Raw genomic sequence first — 19,233 nt, 5'->3', positions numbered from 1 at the left:
TATCTTTCATGTTTAAATTGTACGCTCCATTTTTTTCAGTTTTGATAAATATATACATATCCAAAGGTCTATTTTTGTAGACATATGCACTTCAGTGTTTTTTTGTAAAAAGAATAAATAACATGAAAGTTCCCAGTATAATCTACCAAAACAATATACTTGTTTCCTAAAACGAGTATATTGTTTGCCAAAAACCGAGCTATCAATAATATGTTATTTTTATATTTTTTTAATGGGTAAGCTAGTATAGTGGAGCATTATGAATTTGTACGATACCCCCCCTGTGTAAAGTAGTACAATAAAATGCATGGAACAATGAATATTCCTCTTACTTTAAATCTCAAATTATGAGGACAAAGTAACCATTTCTTTAACATTTAATTGTCAAGATATAATACTGTCAATGATACTGTTTTTTCATTCATTGTGCAGCATACAGAACAAATCTTGCAGTCATCGACACTTCAGAAAAGGAAAGAAAAGAAAAACAAAACTTTAGTTTTAAAATGATACTTGGTTCTCTTTTTAAGTGATTCAATTAAAATACATACAATAATAAGTTTTTTAAAACATTTTTAAAGCCATAAATTACAGCTGAAAGGCTGCAACATGTTTTACCACAGGAGAGAAGTGTGCCTTGCTTTTTTGAGCCTTCAACCACTATTATCTTGGGTTATCAACATGAAGACCTAGAGGCTTCCAAAGCTCATATTAAAGCAATCACAACAAACGAAACCCGTAGGGTTAGGCATTTGCATGGGAATTTCATCTGTCTCTCTGCAGAGGAACAGTGAAAGGAAACTGCCTCAAAGGAAGGCCAGGAGCCGTCGTCACTCACTTTTGACTGGAAGGGCCCCACCAACAGGCTCATGTGTTGGCAATTGATCTCCGGCATTGACTGGTCAGAGCCCCATGTTCCATAATCTAGCTGAAAAGTATGCAACAAAAGCAACCAGTGTCAAAGAGGGAATGATGCGGTCACACGGAGCAGCAGTGCCCTCTCGGAGCCTACCAAAAGCCCCCTTTGACTACATCGACGACGGAGCTCCGGGTCACGACTGATTTGAAAGGCTCGAGTTGAAACTTCAGTGCCGGTGTTTCAGTCCTTGACATCACCAAGGGCAATATCTGGCCATAGAAATCAGAAAAAATGAAGTATGCCAGCTGCGCAGTAATAAAAAAATAAAAAAATAAAAACATTCAGCAAACCTGTCGCAGTTGCTGAAAAGGTTGCTTCATCAGGCAGAGTATCTCGGTTCAACGCCTCTCTGGGGCTCCCCACAGTCACCACCACCACACTTCGAAGCCCACTGTGGCTACGAGGCCGCCACTTGTGAAGAGAATGAGCTCCGCTTCCCTAAGATAGTCAGTCCCCAGGTATCCTGCAGTCAGGAGGGTGGGTGTCCATGAATCAGGTGTCCGCTTCCTGAGCGCTGATTTCTTCCGTGGAAGGTCAATACCCCGAAGATTAATGAGGAAACACAAAATAAATAAAACAAAAGTAAAGCAGCAGCAGCGGAGAGTTGAAGTGGTACACAGGCACGGTGTCGTATGGAAACGAGAACAGCAATCCAATCACAATGTGGAGTATCAGTGCACTCCAGTGTATCCCTGCCCTGCCCTACTTCCCTGCCCTGCCTGACCCATTAACGCACTCTCTCGCTTCTAAAGTATCCAGAATCTCTGTCTCTGCTGCTGCCAGGATGATGCCTCCTCTATTGTTGCTAGAGACCAGTCAGTCAGTCTAGTGCATCCGAGTGGATCAGATCATGAGGAGGAGGAGGAGCGATGGCGCATCATCATCGCCCACCAATGCAACATCAGCCGCAACCCAGTTCCAAAACCTGGAGCTTGGGAAGCGGTGCCAGTGGTGACGCCGCGGCAGCGCAGGGAGCATGGGAACATTCTCACAAGCTACGTCACCATGTGATTTTCTCAAGAGGGAGCAACGGGTGATGGAAGAAATCAATAGAAAAACAAAAACAAAAAACAAAAAATAAGTAGGCCCATCTTCGTGTGTAGGGTGATTGAAGCTTTGATGTTTTTCCTAGTGGACCAAGTTGGTATGAAAACGGAGAGAAGAATCCCATTTGCGGATGTCGTAAAAGGTGCTAAGATTTTATAATATTTGCATGTGATCGTTCATCATGGTTGGTTGGCTGCTCGTATGCAGTGGAAATGATTTATTTCCTTGAGATTGTGAGGACGGTGTGTGTGTGTGTGTGGTGGTGGGTATCATTTGGTAAGCTGATTCTTTTGGAACTGCTTTCAAAGGTTGACTAAACTGTCTTAGTATTAAGTTCCTTGTGGTCATTGAGATCATTCTTAAATCCATTTTTTGAACTTTGTTTGAATGTAAGTTTTAATTCTTTTGAAAAAGATAAAAATAGTATGATTGTGTATAGTTTTTTTCTAACTTGGTTGGCCGAAAAATTTGATTTTTGTGAACAAGATGGCATTAGCAAATCTCTATGTCAATTGTTTCTTTTTTGTTTTGATTCTAAAAATAAGCAATCTTTATATATACAAGGTAAACTTATTATGTATTAAATTAGGTGCAGATAAGTGGTAAATATTAACCTAATTACTACACAAAAGTTATTACGAATTTAGTTTGCTAATGGTTGAATGCCAACAAAAAATAAAAGCATTCAAATCAATAAAAGTATAGAAGCTTCTTTAAAACATCTTAAACATAAGAAATTTTTCAATATCATTTTTACAAAATAAAAATTCTTCATGCTCAAAGGTGAAGACTTAATGGTATATATCAACAAAATGAAGGCCTTCATAAACTAACTTCTAAGAAAATGTTGATGTGGTCATAATCTTGTTAATGATTTTTATGGAGTATTACAATATTTTAATCACTAATTTAAAGTCAACCAACATAAAAGACTTTAGTATTGATAATATTACAGTAAGATTGGACGAATAATTAACCAAGTATTAAAATAAATCAAATATATAATTAAATATAAAATTAAAGAGAGAATATGATCCTACATTCTACTAAGAAATACAACTACTCTAATCATTATTATGATTTAAGAACATATTTATTTGTAAAAAACCAAGTCTTATTATCAAAAATTACTTGAAGACATTAAGACTTAAGAGAAAATACTACCAATGTTTATTGTCAAGTCAAAAATACATGATTATGTTCTATTAACAAGTATAGAAATATATATAAATGTCATATGTAAGTAAATTATAGATTTAGATATAAAAGATATATTATAAGTATTCTTTTAATTCTTATGAGACTATTCCAACAACAAGTGTAATAGATAACAATAATATGGATAAAGGCATTGTTATGTATTCAATTTTTATATAAAAAGTGAAATAAAGAAAATTAAATTTAAGGTTCTTTACAAACGGTTTAAAGTAAAGTCAAAATTCTTTTTGATATATAGACTTTTGATACATGATTTTATAGTTCCTTTAAAAATAAATCAATATTTTTTAAATGCCTCATAAAAAGATATGGTAGCCAAAAATTTACAAGATAGCAAAAAACATATCATTACTTGCAATATAGTGAATGAAGTGGGATTTGTTGCAAATGTTAAGTTTAAATTAAATTAAGAAAAAATTAGAATATAACATCAATATCTTAATTATTTAAATTTAAAAAGCATGAAATAATTTTAATTTATAATAGGTATCTTAAATTCTATTAATACTAATTTTAATGCTATGTATTTTGCTTATAAAAGATATGTTTAAGCTTAAAAAACTTTTAAAGTTTTGTGTTTGATTCAAATTTATAAATATATATATATATATATAATGTTAAAAAAAACCGAATTAAAAATATATATTTTATTAATTATGAATAAATTAATATTAAAATAAAAAACTAATAATTAGAATGATAATAAAATCTATTTAGCAATATATTATTGTACTTTTGTGAAGGTATAAATTTATTATTAAATTTAAAAGCTAATAAATTAATAATCATATATATATATATATATATATATATATATATATATATAATTTATTATACTTTATTTAATACAAAATAATATTTTGTATATAAAAACTAAATATATCTAAACTATAAGGTAGCTACATCCAATATGTTTGTAAGATTCATTCATATTTTGAACTTGAAATTATATATGCATACATATTTGGATAGTTATAATTTTCTACAAAGCAAATTACATCATAATTGAAGAAATTGATTTTTTTTAATCCTATATTAAGGAAAAATCCATGAATAGATTTTGACTATTTTTTTAATATTCCTTTTATAAAAAATAAAAATAAATTTAAATTTAAATAATTAATTTTATTCTTGATAAAATGTATTCAAGATGGAATTTTTTCTGTAATGTGATAGAAGTAGCATCAATGTGTTGTTATTCCATTAAACAAGTTTGATAATGAATAAATATCTTAAAAAGTGTTAATTAGGCATTAGAATTTGTGTATATTAAAATGATAAACTCAAGGTTGGAATGAAGATAATATGACAATAATAAATAAATAAATAAATAAACATTATTTTATTGCACTTTTAAACCCTTGACGGGACCATGCAATGTTATTATACAGCCAATGAATTAGAATGCATTGCATTTGAATAATGGTTGAATCAAATAAAACTTCGTAGAAATGTAACTAAAAATCTGTTAAGCCATCAGCCCAAAATGTAAAACTCAAATGTTATTAACCAAAAACAACAAAAAATTTTGTGGTTATTTACAATATATGTATATGTATATATATATATATATATACAAAATTATTTATAGATACATACAGAAGTGGAAAACAAAATCCTCGATGAAGTCCTATTCTCTTTACTCACACTGCAAATATATGACATATTATTCCTTCTGGTTGACCCTTAATACTCCAAAGGGGGCTTCGCAAAGCCAGCATGGCGCACATCCAATCTGGATGCATTGTTTTGAGACTCTCAGCACTACTGCTACTGCTACTACTGTCGATGATGCTGGTGCACGAAGCAAGCGTAACACGCACTTGACTCTCTCTCTCTGTCTGTGTGTCTCTGTGTGTGTGTGTGTGGGTGTGCAGATTTGTCTTGTCGGGACCACTCCACAGTGCTTGTGCTTATGTGTAGTGTGTAGAGTTGCTGTTGCTGTTGCTGATTCGCCCAGTTTGATTTCATGCCATCACGATACACTGGGCGACACTCAATCATTCATGGCACCAGTGTCAGCAGTGTTCTGACATCTACTCACTTGATCCTGCCAGCTCCCGCTTCCACCCACAAATGCAACTCTCGTGATTAGGAACTGGGCTGGTACCAAGGTCACGACGTCGTTAGCGTTGATGCACAGCAGGACTCTTGAAGTGGGCGAAACCAGCGTTTGTTGCTTGCTCTTCAGCTTACATGTCGAAGGTGGAAGAAGTGTTGGAGACGTGGTTCACAAGCTGGACCTCCAACCTCCTAACATGAGCGTTTGCTGTTGCAACGTTTCAGGTAGACGATGGGTACAAGGGAAGAGGAAGTGTGAGGGACAAAGTGGGTGCTAACACTCATGATTGTTCACGTCGGAGCTTCTTCAGATTTCGATCTCATGGCACAAACACCCACCTACAAAAGATTGTTTAGTTATTTGTTTGTTTGTCTGTTTTTGTTTCTTTATGATCTCGTCTCTCGGTGGGGAAACCAGATCGTCGTCCGCACGGCGGTGATGGCCATGACCGAACTGGATTCATCCAGCAAACAGTAGACATAGCTCACGTGGAACATCCATGTCAACTCGCCGGGTTTTGTGGTGTGCTGCGATTTGTCGAAGAGTCTCAGCTTCACAAACGTGCTCGAAATCTTAAACACTCACCGAACCCTTCCTGCGGTGTGCGTATATCCCCATGAAGGGACAGTAATTATTAAAAAGAATTCATTTCAAGAAGGCTCATCCTAAACCATCGGTTTAATGTTTCGTATACCAGCGAATACGACCACGGTTAGGTCTGGTGTGGGTTCAATGTCGTCGCCGAAATTCTTGTCATGCTCCGATTCGAAGTGCATATGGTTGTTGAATGCGTAGGAACACCTGCGCTCAACTCAGACGATAACGCAAATGGAGTTGTATTCTCCATGAGGAATTGTGCGCTTAGCTCTTAAGCACATCGCGGCCCCGCATGAAATTCCGAATATGTCGACGTGAAGCGCTACCAACTTCGGTGATAGTCTCCAGCCTTGGTTTCCAGGAATTCGACCGTGTGAGGCTCGGTTGCGACCTTTGGGACAAATACATGCTTCGAAGGTCGGGTGTGGAGTAGCTGATGATCGGACTATCAGAATCGTCGTCCATAAGTTCAGCTCGGCCTTTGACTGTTACTTGTGCGAATCCGGGTAACGATTTGATCTCAACTGTGAGCGTTCCACGCCGTTGGGTCATAGCCCTACCCCCGGCTGGCGAAGATGGTTCCTTGTCTTGAAACTTGTGAGAGGGAAGGACGTAGTATAATCGCCCGCTTTCGAGCTCCTTATCTTCGGGTAAGACCGATTTTGTAGTGAGAGCAGATATCATGGCACTTGAATGACACACCGAGTGACCAGGATACTGCTTCATTAGCATCCCAGCTGTCACTACTCTCCTGAATACCTCGATTGTTCCATCGGGTCGGATAACCTTCCTCGGGGGCTCGTCCCACTCGTCTTGCACTTGTTGTTTTATGCCGCTGACGCACATATAGTTACCCATCTTTCAAATGTAACTCTCCCCGATTAGACTCTCCCCGATCTGACCCTTTCGCTACACCTGCGTTAAGAATCTAGTAACCAACTCTTGAAACCTTGTTCTGGACACTTCAAACAAAACATAACCCAACCCGTTCGCTGTCCTGCTCACAGAAAGGATTCAGAGTTTTCGAGTGCGGAATCAGCGTTGATAAGAGAAGAGGTAAATATCCCACCGCTTATTCTTCCACCAACAAGGCGATGCTAAGTATCCTTCAACTTGAGAAAACTTCCCAACCCACAAAGCAAGAACAGTGCCAACCCAGTTCTTCTCCACAAGCTCCTCCCCTTAGCAGCCGAAAAACAAAACGGGGGATAACATAACCCGTGCCACCCAGACGAAGCAAACAACCCGCAACAATGGCCCAATTCAATTATTGTACCCCAAAGAAAGAAAAACCAACTCTCGAGACGAGCCAATGAAATAAAAAAAACCCAACACTGCAAGCTACTCCTATGAGCTTTGCTAAACTGCGAATGAGGCCCCAGCGAACAACCTCCCTACTTATGAAGCAGATCGCATCCATATATTCTTCCCGGTCGTGATCCCCCCCCCCCCCCCCCCCCCCACGTAGTCCAGTCAAAGGGAAGAAAACGAAACGAAACGAAACGAAACGAAGCAGGAGGAGGGAGGGGGGGGGGGGGGGGGGGGCTTTCCCGGAACAGCCCTCCACCAGCCACAGCAGTCACCCTACAGTCGAAGACCCAGCTGGAATGGAATGGGAAACTTTCCTTGCAGCAACAACAGCAACAGTTGGGCCCCAGCACCATTGATCTCCATATCCCCACTACCGAAGAAATCACGACGACGACGACGAGGATGAGAGGGAGGGAGTTGGTGAAATTGTTTGTCGACGGGGGCTCATCAATTATCTACCAGCAAAGCAAAGCAAAGCGGACCCAAAAGGGGGCCACAATCAGCCGCAAACAGTCGCAGCGGGTCAAAGCTACCGAATGACCAGGAAAGGAGATAAATCCGGCACCGCTTCTGTCTGGTCATTCTTGCGCAGCCGCGTTCGTTATGGGATAACTGGAATTACTGGGTGGTCGCCAAATTTAGCTGCGCGGATTACTGAAGGAGCCAAATTTAGCCTAACAGGATAACTGATGTGCTAAACTTGGCTACCTCGTTGATAACCTGGATTCCTGAATAGAGCCTTTTCCTGTTTATGTTTTTATTCTTATATTTAAATTTTCCCTGTGGGAATATGTATAGAATTTAATGGGTCGAAGATTTGGTGTTTTCACTGAGGTTCTTTGAAATAGCTTCTATGAAGTTGATTCTAGTTTTTCTTGATTGATTTCTGAATGTTTAGTAGGAGAATTGATTGAGTTGGGAATTGATTGGAATATATATGTATATATATATATATATATATATATATGCCACCTTGAGATATTGAATCCTGTGTGTGTAGTGGGTGGCTGTGACTAATGACTTGCTAAAAAATATCGTACAATAAAAAATTAATAAATATATATATATATATATATGTGTGTGTGTGTGTGTGTAGGGTGAGTATGCAGTGTTTTTTAAGGTATGGATACGTCTGCACTGAAGTCAAACTAAGTGTATCACTTTCTTTCTTGATTGGCAGATTCAAACAAGGAAAAATAAAAATAAAATAAAATAATGTGAGATAGTATGGAATAGATTACCTATTTATTTTTTATTCAAAAAACGTGGTGTTGGTTATGTATTTCATTTTTAATCATAATATTTAGTATCATTATTTTGTTATCAAACTTGCAATTTTTAGTTGAAAAGGAAAAGTGTTTCTAATTATTGAAGCAATGTTGAAGGTAATCATTAATATACTAAATAAAATAAAAACTTGGTATCACTTGTTTAATATTTTATTTTAGATATAAAAATAGATTTTTTAATTTTAATAAAAATATTCTGCTTCAAGATATATATTCTTTGCAATCTACACAAGGAAAAATATGACTCTGTGATATTAAAATGGAACAAATTTACAACAAAATAGAACTAAGTTTGGAAAAAAAATCTGATTTATTATAAAGAATATATATATATATATATATATATATATATATAATTTTAATTTATTGTAAAAAATATGATAATCAAACTTATGTGTTTTATAAGCACACAAAAATTTCATATTCTAGTTAATGTTTTTAGATCAATAAAATTAACCTGTTAAAACAAGTAATTATTTGTCTACCTGGAATGGTTTTTTTCGTTATATCTTCATGTTGTTTATAATTTTTAATAATAGAAAACAATTAGTAATACCAACACCATTTCTATCTAATACTTTTTATTACACTTTGACTAAAGATTGTACATAAGCCATAAAATCTGTACAAAAACCTTTGTGCATATTCTGTGTGGTTTGAAAACAAATTTTATTTTTACTGGGTTATTTAATATTTTTTATTGAAATAAATTATTATTTTTTGGTGTACTAATTAAAATATGTTTATTTCTTTGAATTTCAAATCTTCTCTAAGAAACTCTGTAATTTGTTTCTAAAACCTTAATTAAAAAAATGACGACTAGTTATCATGAAAATACAATATTCATTAAAATATAGTAATTTATCAACAAGAGATCATTGCATGTGCATAAAAGTAGTTAATATTTATTTTTAAAATGTACATCTTACTTTAATAAAGTGTTTGTATTCAAAGACTAGATGTGGTTCCCAACATAAAATGTTCTTCGTGGTCTATCTATCTTAACAAATAACCATATATTTATCAGGACACTGCAATGGTATACAACCATTTTCAGTATACACAAGTACCCAATACACAGACTGAATGATTAAAGCACAGAGTATCATTCAATCTGTACCTGAATAAATGTACAAATGTCATAGAAATCCATCAATGGACAATGGTGGTGGGACTTCTATTTCCAAGGATGTGTTCACGGATTCAAGCCTATAGTCACCAGGGTTCTTCCTTGTGCCCCACCCACTAGTAAAGTAGACTATCCCTATACTGCACAATACAGACGTGTTCTCTGCTTGGTGTGCACATTTTTACTTCCTTGACAATGTTGCCATTCTCCCCCACATTCACAGATCTTAAATAGCATCTTAATATAAAATGATGAGCTAGTATCTAAAGGGCTTAAAACACAATTAGTACAGAAATGTGCATGTACCAAACACATAGGGATATATACCCTTTGTCCAGAAGAACAAAAAGATATATATACGACTAAACAAAGCATGCGTCCTCGGCTTCTGATTGGGGATTTGATTGGCGATGAAGGTTGAATACTCTCTGAAATTGCACATTGTGAAAGAGTGTGAGGCGCTGTTCCACCAGAAGATAAATGCCACCTTGCTTTTCAGTGGATCCATCACTATCAATAATTTTGTCATTCAATACAGATTTACTTACATGTAGCCATACAAGCATGAAAGACTCCTCATTAACATAGCAGATCGTGTCTAAACTAGAAAGCCAAATTTTCTTGTTAAAACACAGCTGTTGTATTAATATACTCCGTACAACAGGACACACTTCGAAGCTTTCAAGGAAAATATTAGTTGCAAAATGCATGTTCTCATTCATAATCCATAACTGATTTCTCATAAACCCTATTCCTGGATGACCTTTATAACTAAGATAATTGGCAATACAAATACACTAGAATGAACAGCTACAGTCCTCATAAACCGGAAGAACGCAGTGGAGTCATTACAGCCAGTAGCATTGTTCAGAAAAATAATTACTGTTTAAATTACTCCAAGCAGACTGCAAAGCTGTAATATTTTAGTCTCGAAGAAAAACAATTCTAGTATGTTAAAAATACAGGTCAGAAAAAGAAAAAAGAAAATGTAATCACAGAAAAGAAATAAGAAAATAAAGAAATACCACATAAGTCCCCGTCTAACAGGGGAGAGCAAGTGCAGTGATTACTGAGCACCGCTTCATGACTTAAACAGATGATTGTGAAGACATAGCAGTCTCAGCACAGAGCTCCCACAATTTACAAACATATCTTTCTACAGATGCAAAGCAACTCAGACCAGATAGGACTAGGAGGGTATAAAATCCTTGCATATAATAGCAATCCTAATAATTGTTGGTTGAGACAGTGATTTTTTACCTTTCCAAAAATCTTCGTTTATGTCCGAAGCTCATTGATCCTTTCAATCCCGCCTAAGTTTCATTACAAGTGTTAATCACTTGTGTTGGTTAGACCTTTGTTGTCTGTCAAGTTCAATTGCAGCCTCAGCTGATTGTTTCCGCCTCCTGTTTCGACGCCTCTCAACTTGTGCTTCTTCTTCTTCCCACTTGTCGCTCAAGCTGGCAACAATAGTCGCCGTGCTTTCATCCGCTTCACTATCTGTTTCAACCTCTTTTGGGATCTTCTCAACTGTGTCCATTTCCCAGTCGTAAGTACCTACTGTGGGTAACCCGTCAGATGTCAAAAAGCTGTCCAGCTCATCACTGCAACGTACACTCCCTGGAAGATACAATTTAGGTCCGTCTGTATTGTCCTCATCAGGTATACATCCCTCGTCGTCGTCTGAAATGTTTTCCTCAGGATCTTGCCAGCGAACGTCTTCAACAGCAGGCCTGTCCAACAAAACTCTGTTAAAAAGTAACGACCACACAGCAAGATTCTGCATACCAAGACTCGGCGAATGTAAGAGCAATAGGACCAAGGCAATCCAACTACTGTGAATAGTCTAGAATATGATGCACAAATGCTCCCACTAATACCTCGTGACCCAAGGTTTTCATATGAAACGTCCCGGGTTCAATTTAACATTCACATACCTATCCGCATGTAAAGTACGAGGGAAGCTCCTCTCGGACTCCTCCCGACTCAGAGTGGTGCCCTCTAATCTCTCAAACCGCACCGATCCAACCTTACGGGCATTACCAGCAAGAATCTGTGTAGCATCAAGAATCAGATTAGTTTAAGATCAACATATTTGTAACCTAAAAACAAGATTCCAATACAGTAGTAATCACCCCGAGAATCAATAGTACCTCTAATCGATACTTTTGGAACTTCTCTTTCTCCTTCTCCCTGCGATCCCGATCATCCTGATTCTCACCCTGGTTCTCTCCATCACGCCTGTCACTATCTTCAGCATCTGCTTTTCGAAGTGTGATTTTGGTACTTTCACCAGTACGAGGAATATAGCCAAACGCTTCACACACAAAACCTGACACAGTCTCATAGTGATTCGAACCCTGCCAGCGATTATTTTGTCAGATTGCAACAAATTTGTATATTATACGTGTCAAAACATGAATAAACCACAACCGGAACATCCACAATCACTGATAAACTCGCATCAATTTGTCTGATAGCTTGCCTGCGGTAATTTGATCTCTAGAGCCTCAGTCAGATCCTCAACTGACGTGTTGGCATCGACGTCAAAGACCCCATCGGCCCTCTGAACAACGTAGCCAGTTTTCTTTCTTATCTCTTCCTGCATTCAAAATGCCAAGCACCGCCTGGTGATGTAACGCAATATAAAAAAATATACAAGTTTCTGTATGAAAACTCTCCAGTGCTCTCTTAACCTGACAGCTCATGAAATGCTCTATGAGAATCCAAACAAATAGAAAAGAAATTCCCACAGCAAAGAATAAACATTGAATAAACGAAATCACCAACCTTCGAATCATTTTCATCAAAAATTTCACCAACAATTTCTTCAACAACGTCTTCCAATGTCACAACCTGGTGAGCGTATCACGTAAATTGATTCCATTAGTATTCAAATATCAAGTGAGGAAAGCAGGGGGCTAATTATAAGCCCTATTCTTACAGTTGAAATAGACTCCCTTGAAATTGCTCACAACAGAGACTATAAATATTCTATCAGATTAGTTGTCATGTGCTTTTCAAATCTTACTCCGACAGTGCCACCATATTCATTGAGCACGATGGCCATGTGTACTTTACGTATCCTAAACTCCCTCAACAGGTTCCACACTGACATAGAGTCTGCACAAACAGCTGGGATTTAGTTTTTCAGGATCTGCACAAATACATTATTAGCACGTCCCAACTAGTTGCATCAGAGTTAAATGAAATTTCCATGAATACATACACGACCCCTGAATGACTACTCACCTGGAACGAAATAAGCTGGCCTATGAGCGATTCGTCCAACATTCATCCTCTGCAACAATTCCACCTACACCAAAGGAAATGCCAACAGTAAGTCTCAAGAGCAACATATATAGCAAGCCATTCTCTCAAAGACAAGGTAACAAAAACCACAATTTAAGTCTATGCAGGAACAAAGGTAGTCCATTCCGGAACCGAATAGACTCAATTCAATTCAATCCTTGGATGAATTACCTGCTCCACGTAATCAAGCATATCCATAGCATATGCAATGCCAACTATGTTGTCAATGCGTCGTTCAAATACTGGGACCCTGCAGTTGATTACGAGACATATACATACAAATATTTTAAGTGAAACCGAAGCTAATCAGGCACGCAAATACAACCTTGAGTTACAAAGAATTGCTGGATAGTCATGGCATCTTGAGCATAAATGAGAGGTGGAAAAACATCATGAGCCTTAATGAGACATTAGTAATACTGCTAACGAAAATCAACATTGTAAAGAGTAGTTGCTACCTTGAATACTGATGTTTGACCCACAGATTGCGGAATTCTAGCAAAGTCGCAGCTGAATCAATGGCAACCACATCTACCAAAGGTGTCATAACTTCGCGGACATATGTATCTTTGATTTCGAGCACGTTCTCGATCATATCCTGTATCATTACACCCAAACTCAATTACTTACTAAGCTGATTCAAGTTATTCCAACCCAGATGCATTACGTTTAAATATTCATCATTCATTTCCTGCATGACTACGTCAGCATGTAGTCCCAATTGAATTATAATACAAGGTACAGTTTCTTTTCAAAGCACGACCTTTGACAGCTGCATGCTTTGATGTACCAATAACTTTTTCAGAAATGAGATTATCCAGAAAAGTTCATATCAGAAACAAAAAATGTAAATGATGGAGATTATACCTGCTCCTCCTCTTCTATAGCTCCACTAAGTTCAGCTCCTCGCAGCATAAGTTTAAGCTCCTCTTCACTCACGAAAGGCTCCCTGTAAAATCAAATAAACAGAATTAGCTGTTGCATCTGCCCTCGGCTTAAAAACTAACTGGAAATCATGGAAAGAATTCCACCGACAACGCGTCTACGTGAGTAACCAAGTCCAGGTAAATCTAAAACAAAACAAAACAAATAAATCTGCAAGATTTGATTGTAGAAGAAGAAAACCAAAAATCACACAAATAAATAACGGCTAACCTAGATTTAATTACAATTTACACTCAAAATGGTAATAATAATGAAAAAGGTAGAGCTTACATCTACCAAGAGGTATTACACTCACCCACTGCTCTTTAAACCCAAAAGCTTCAATAGGCTCGTAGACATTGTAGTCACAACACGACCTACAGGATACAGAATTACTGAAAGCCACGCCACAGGTCTCACCTGCAGCGAAGAATGTTTATCTCAGTACTGAAGTAAGCTGCTTGACAAGAATTCAAAACATGAGAGTGGCGAGCAAATCATGAAACTGATTGAAATGGCATGTAACATATCTAAATCAAATTGAAACTTAAACATGAACAGCAGTAACTCGACGACCAATTACCACTATACGTGCAACTTCTGTAGCGTTGTGCACAGCGATACTCTTGGGAGCAATCTCTGTCACTAAAAGAAGAACAACCTGCACAAGTCAGTACAAACGAGCATGAGAAGGCATTCACTCATGACAGTTCGGAACTTAAGGACTGAGCTCTTTTCAATTATGATTAAATATCACCCACCGTCATGACACCTGTGGCAGCTGTAACTCCAGCTTCTCCAAATAAGGCTGTTGCTGCTTCAGTCACCAATGCTGTTGCTGCAATGTTGACAACCCTGTTCAAAAGAAGAAAAATCAAATAAGTACCGATACGATTGATCATACAAACGGAGCTAGATTTCGAGCTCCGGTCTACACCCAACTTCACACCTTTCACAGCTCTGTTTAGTACTAACCATGATGAGTGCGACATGATAAATATACACGTTTTATGGAAAAATGTATGCTACTTGTCCAGGCATAATTCCACAACCAAGAATCTGTATTGCTGGATTGTGGACAAGACAGAAAATCACAAGAATGCAAAATAAAACAATATGAAGAAGCCAGTACGTTGTGCCAATTAAAATGGTGGTCAAGAAGCGAGTAACATCTTGACGTAGCACTTGGAAGACCCCACCTTCGCCTTCCTTCTCTGCAAGCTCACGAACCTAATACATTCCGTCCACCAGAGTTGAACAATAGGTCTGATTGTATGATACATCAGAAGCGTAATAGAGTCCATCCTATGGATACACGGACTACCATATCTGCTGTTGTAAGTAAATGCATTTTTTATACACTTCAATTATCCAATAACTGCGGTTTGTATGAAAACATAATTCAGAGGCGGTAAGCTACACATCCGAAATACCCTGGAACTCAACCTGACATAGAAATCACAAATACGACCATCTTGGATGATGATTGTCCAGCTATAGATTATCATACCCAACAAAACTACAAAGATACATAAGACATTTTAAGTAAATACTTCATACCTTCCATGGCCAGAGTGTAGTGATAGAAGTCTCCGCCATAGAAAAAAACGCAGACAGGGCGAGCAACAGAGAGAGAAACAGCCCTTGATCCCTCAGCACCTCCAGAACCTGTTGTGTCTTGGGCCACATAGCTTTCAACGTCCCAACCACGGATGATTTCATGTTCCCAATAGAAGGCGGCGCCAGCACCCCTGAGCCATCTCCACCTGCATAGGCTGGCCTAATACCTGACAAAAATCCCCAGTGTGCCATCAGCTGACTGACAATATGATAGTGACACCGCATTCCAAACAAGCTGAACAATGCGAAGTCCAGATTGCATAATAGAGAGACAGCTATGAAGATGTTTGCGATGGTGCAATTCTACAGTGTTCTTCACTGAAAAAGAATGCCAGCTTCGCATTGTATTGAAACTGAATAACACAAATACGCACAAGTACGAAGGCAACACAAAGCTACTGAACTGGAAAAAAAAAACCTTCACCATCATGTCAGGCCATTGATTGGTTACTTCGAACAAAACACTTCAGCACTTTGTATCAGCAGAAACAGAAAATATGCCATCTTCAGTAAGAAGCTAGAAATGTGGGAGAAGATGCTTAATCATACCGCCTGCCCACAGAGCCAAGCACACAGTCGCAGCCCAAAACAACAGCGTCCTTCCGGTCTTTCTTCCAGCCCCATTCGAATGTAGTAAACTCTTTTTTGCCTTTCTTTGTACATTCCCTAAGTTGCCACGTGCCAGTCCCTCAGCCACCCTTGCAAAAACCTGTCATTTGCTAAAATGAGGTTATTATACTGTAGCATTCACTTTCGTTAATTCAAGCCAAAACTAATTATGAAATTCTAAACCAACTGAAATTGCATACAATGCCCCAGAGATACACAACTTAAATGTAGCACAAACCAAGGTGCATGGCAGCCATGGTCTACACATCTAAACACTCCACATTGATGAAAGTGAAGAGTGTAAAAGTAAGTAAATAATGCTGATCTAGGTTTATACAAATTTAACGATAACAGTCCGCACACAGAAGCGTTTCCAACTTCAAACTCTAAGAACAGGTTCTCTATTGTTAAAGACAGCATCTTGCTCATGTTGCGAAGTACCCGAGGTTGCTGCTAGTTCAACATTTACACAAACAAATCTGCTATTTCCTGCTTTGAGATGTTAGACACAGTGGCCATCTTTCAATAAACGAACTCCGACTTACGTCGTCAAAAATCACGTCTACTGCGTGAGCAGCCAAAACTCAATAAAGATATGACGTGGTTGCACTATGTGGCACACACCTTTTGTACAAGAAACTGATCACCAGCCGAATGAGCAAAGTAGACATTGTGAAGATGCCCAATAAACGCAGGTACATTCGTCTGGGACAACTTCATCAAATGATTCGCATAGGAAATTCCAGCTGGTCCAGCCTCAGGTATAGCATAACCTTGGCTTGCGAACCAATGCAGCTCTTGTGTCAACCTTTTCACTCTCACCAACTCGGCTTTTTTTAAAATATCATCTGCATAACGCATCAATTTTGCAAATCAAAACTAAATTCAGAACTTTACTTATGATCATGAGATTCCATGATCACGTTATCTTCTACTGCTAGATCCGAAATGCTAAGCAAAATGCACAACCTGTTGGAGGCATGATAAAATTTAACTCACAAGCAGGATGAGAGGAATTTATGACAATCACTTCCATCGTTTCGTAGACCATCTTGCTGACCACTAAGAACTTCAGGTATTCTTCAGCAGAAGATGCAGATTTGAAAACCTGTGAGTTTCCCTGCTCCTCGATGTGCAACCTCGTGGCCTGAAAACGTAGTTCTTCCACAAAGTCCTTGAATTCACTTGAATGTCTGAACATTGGGTTTCCAATTGCATATGACCGAGCTCTTGCGGTCAAATTACTAGAGGTGGAGCTCAGAGAAATCCTGGTGGCATTCACTACAAACCCTAATCCTTTCCCCAACATGCCGCAGCCTCGAAATCCCACTTTTTCATTGGAAGAGCTGGACCGCACGTGGACCCGGCTGCGAGATGTGATCGAACCATTTTGACACAAACGCCTCTCACTTGGTGTCGGCGCCACGGAAAATGTCCCTTTGTGCTTGAGAGCTGGTGCCAGCTCCCCCACCAATGTGGCCATCATCTAAGGAGGAGACAAACAACCGAGAAAACAAACGGGACTGACGCGTGAGAGCTCCGGCCACAGTACCCACCAAGAGAACGAATCCTATGACGACTTCCAGTAAACCAGCACACTATGCTTCAAGTGATGCATAATATTGAGTTTAACACTGAGCAGCATGCTTCAATTCAATTATGGCTCAGACCCGCTGATGGCAAGGGCAGCCCAGACAGATGATAATGTCCTTGAGCCCAAATTCAGCAGGACAATTCGCTGATTCTTGACAACTCACGGCATAAATTCCACGTTTCCATCGTTATTACAATCCCGAGAGAATTGAACGAGTAAATCGCATGTGCACTAAGGGCACACCCAACGCAACCGCGCATGTTCAAGTTTCACTACTATGATTCTTCTTTTGCCCTACTCGAGAACCCTAAAAATATTTCCAAACACCCTTGTGTCGACCTCGGACCTCAAATCCAGCACCAGGAACATCCTGGCCAGTCCGCGTATCAATATTACACCGACACTTTCTCCGAATGTTGCCTCAACAAATGCCCCATTTCATTCCTCACTGACCCATAAACAAGGAAGTCGAAACAATCTACCCTCGTCACCCTACACCAGCAATTCCAATTGAGAGACGGAGAGAGAGAGAGAGGGAGAGACCCCAGTACCTGGTCGAGGGGCGCAAATTTTCGCGCAGACGCTCGGGACTCCCCTATGTGATCAAAACGCCATGTAGCAACGCTGTGACGCAACCCACAGTCAGAACATCTGGGGCGGATGAGGGAAATGCAAAAGGAAGGTGGTCACTAGGCCCGCCAATTCCAACCCATCTCCTGCAATCTAGCGCAATGTCGAAGAGAATGGGTGGACGCGGAGCCGATGAGTCTGCCTCACAAAGTTCCCAAAGTTCTCGGCATCCAGCCGGAGAAAAAGAGAGAGAGAGAGAGAGTGAGAGGAGAATCCTCCGCCACTACAAATATCTTCGTCTACGCCACCTCGGGAGGCTCGTCACGAGCGAGACCATATCAATCGCAACGGGAACAGTCAAACTGCTACAGGGCGAAGCAACCCCGTGGCCCAGTGAGGGCGAGCAGAATCAGAGAACGAAACAAGCTTCCCAGACATTCCAAACATCGATGCGAGGGGCGCTTACCCAGGCACGCAATCGAGAGCTGCACTCAACCTGCAACAGCAATTCGGCGATGCTTACTACAACACTTCGAAGGGGCGTGAGAGAGAATGGGAGAGATTCTTCACAGCCAGCGAGGGTTGTGCTGCTTCCCAGCCTGATCCTGCCGGGACCGACGAACAATTCCAACACTTGCGCTGGGCTCTCAAGTGGGGTTTTGGTTGCTTCGACTGAAGACGCGTCGGCGATGAAGAATCGCGGGGAGGAGCTCCACACCCATTCACTCCTTGTTGCTTGCTCGGCCACGTCATCGCCGCTTTCCCACTCACTCAGTTACACAACAAGTCTGTTTCGCTCTGTGGTTGTTGCCACGTCGGATTTCACATTCCATTTTTTTTCGGTTAATTGGTTGTTTAGTGGGTCGTTGGCCCTGTTGTACGGTGACACTTGCTTTTCTAGTCAATTCAGTCATTTGTCTTCTTAAAAGAAATGTGGTGTGTATATGCATATGTTTATATATGAAAAAAAAAAAAAAAAAAAAAAAAACTCTCTCTCTCTCTCTCTCTATCTCTCGCGATATATATATATAT

General features: G+C 39.1%; 2 protein-coding genes and 1 long non-coding RNA gene across 7 annotated transcripts; all 3 read right to left on the bottom strand.

The window, feature by feature from the left end:
* Nucleotides 1-572: 572 nt before the first annotated feature.
* On the bottom strand, nt 573-3,295 carry LOC149988229 (uncharacterized). Its single transcript, XR_016505035.1, has 3 exons — nt 1,536-3,295; nt 1,210-1,382; nt 573-928 (listed from the first exon to the last, which is right to left on the bottom strand). It is a non-coding gene; the product is annotated as an uncharacterized LOC149988229 (long non-coding RNA).
* Nucleotides 3,296-6,107: 2,812 nt separating this feature from the next.
* LOC112287367 (uncharacterized) lies at nt 6,108-6,701 on the bottom strand. Its single transcript, XM_024530308.1, has one exon. The coding sequence runs from the start codon at nt 6,699-6,701 to the stop codon at nt 6,108-6,110; it is 594 nt and encodes a 197-aa protein (XP_024386076.1).
* Nucleotides 6,702-9,530: 2,829 nt separating this feature from the next.
* On the bottom strand, nt 9,531-18,737 carry LOC112287632 (DUF21 domain-containing protein At1g55930, chloroplastic). Of its 5 annotated transcripts, none has more exons than XR_002971366.3 (21): nt 18,668-18,737; nt 18,183-18,255; nt 17,037-17,523; nt 16,662-16,885; nt 15,978-16,137; nt 15,369-15,595; nt 14,941-15,038; nt 14,570-14,663; nt 14,392-14,469; nt 14,125-14,228; nt 13,752-13,833; nt 13,343-13,482; nt 13,056-13,134; nt 12,825-12,888; nt 12,604-12,695; nt 12,363-12,428; nt 12,058-12,174; nt 11,726-11,932; nt 11,510-11,625; nt 10,833-11,305; nt 9,531-10,000 (listed from the first exon to the last, which is right to left on the bottom strand). XR_002971366.3 is itself a non-coding variant. In XM_024530830.3 (20 exons), exons 3-20 carry the CDS (start codon nt 17,521-17,523, stop codon nt 10,909-10,911), a joined length of 2,832 nt encoding a protein of 943 aa, XP_024386598.1. In that variant the 5' UTR covers nt 18,183-18,255; nt 18,668-18,737; the 3' UTR covers nt 10,595-10,908. The 5 variants fall into 5 exon arrangements, 2 of the variants coding, with proteins under 2 accessions (XP_024386598.1, XP_090109677.1); XR_012218369.2 differs by lacking the exon at nt 9,531-10,000 and adding an exon at nt 10,252-10,477; XR_016505034.1 differs by lacking the exon at nt 18,668-18,737 and having other exon boundaries at nt 17,146-17,523; nt 18,183-18,324.
* Nucleotides 18,738-19,233: the final 496 nt, after the last annotated feature.

Source organism: Physcomitrium patens, chromosome 10, assembly GCF_059467195.1.
Source record: "Physcomitrium patens ecotype Gransden chromosome 10, ASM5946719v1, whole genome shotgun sequence".
Taxonomy (NCBI): domain Eukaryota; kingdom Viridiplantae; phylum Streptophyta; class Bryopsida; order Funariales; family Funariaceae; genus Physcomitrium; species Physcomitrium patens.
Note: the sequence above shows the minus strand (reverse complement) of the source record. Positions and strands in the feature narration are given on the sequence as shown.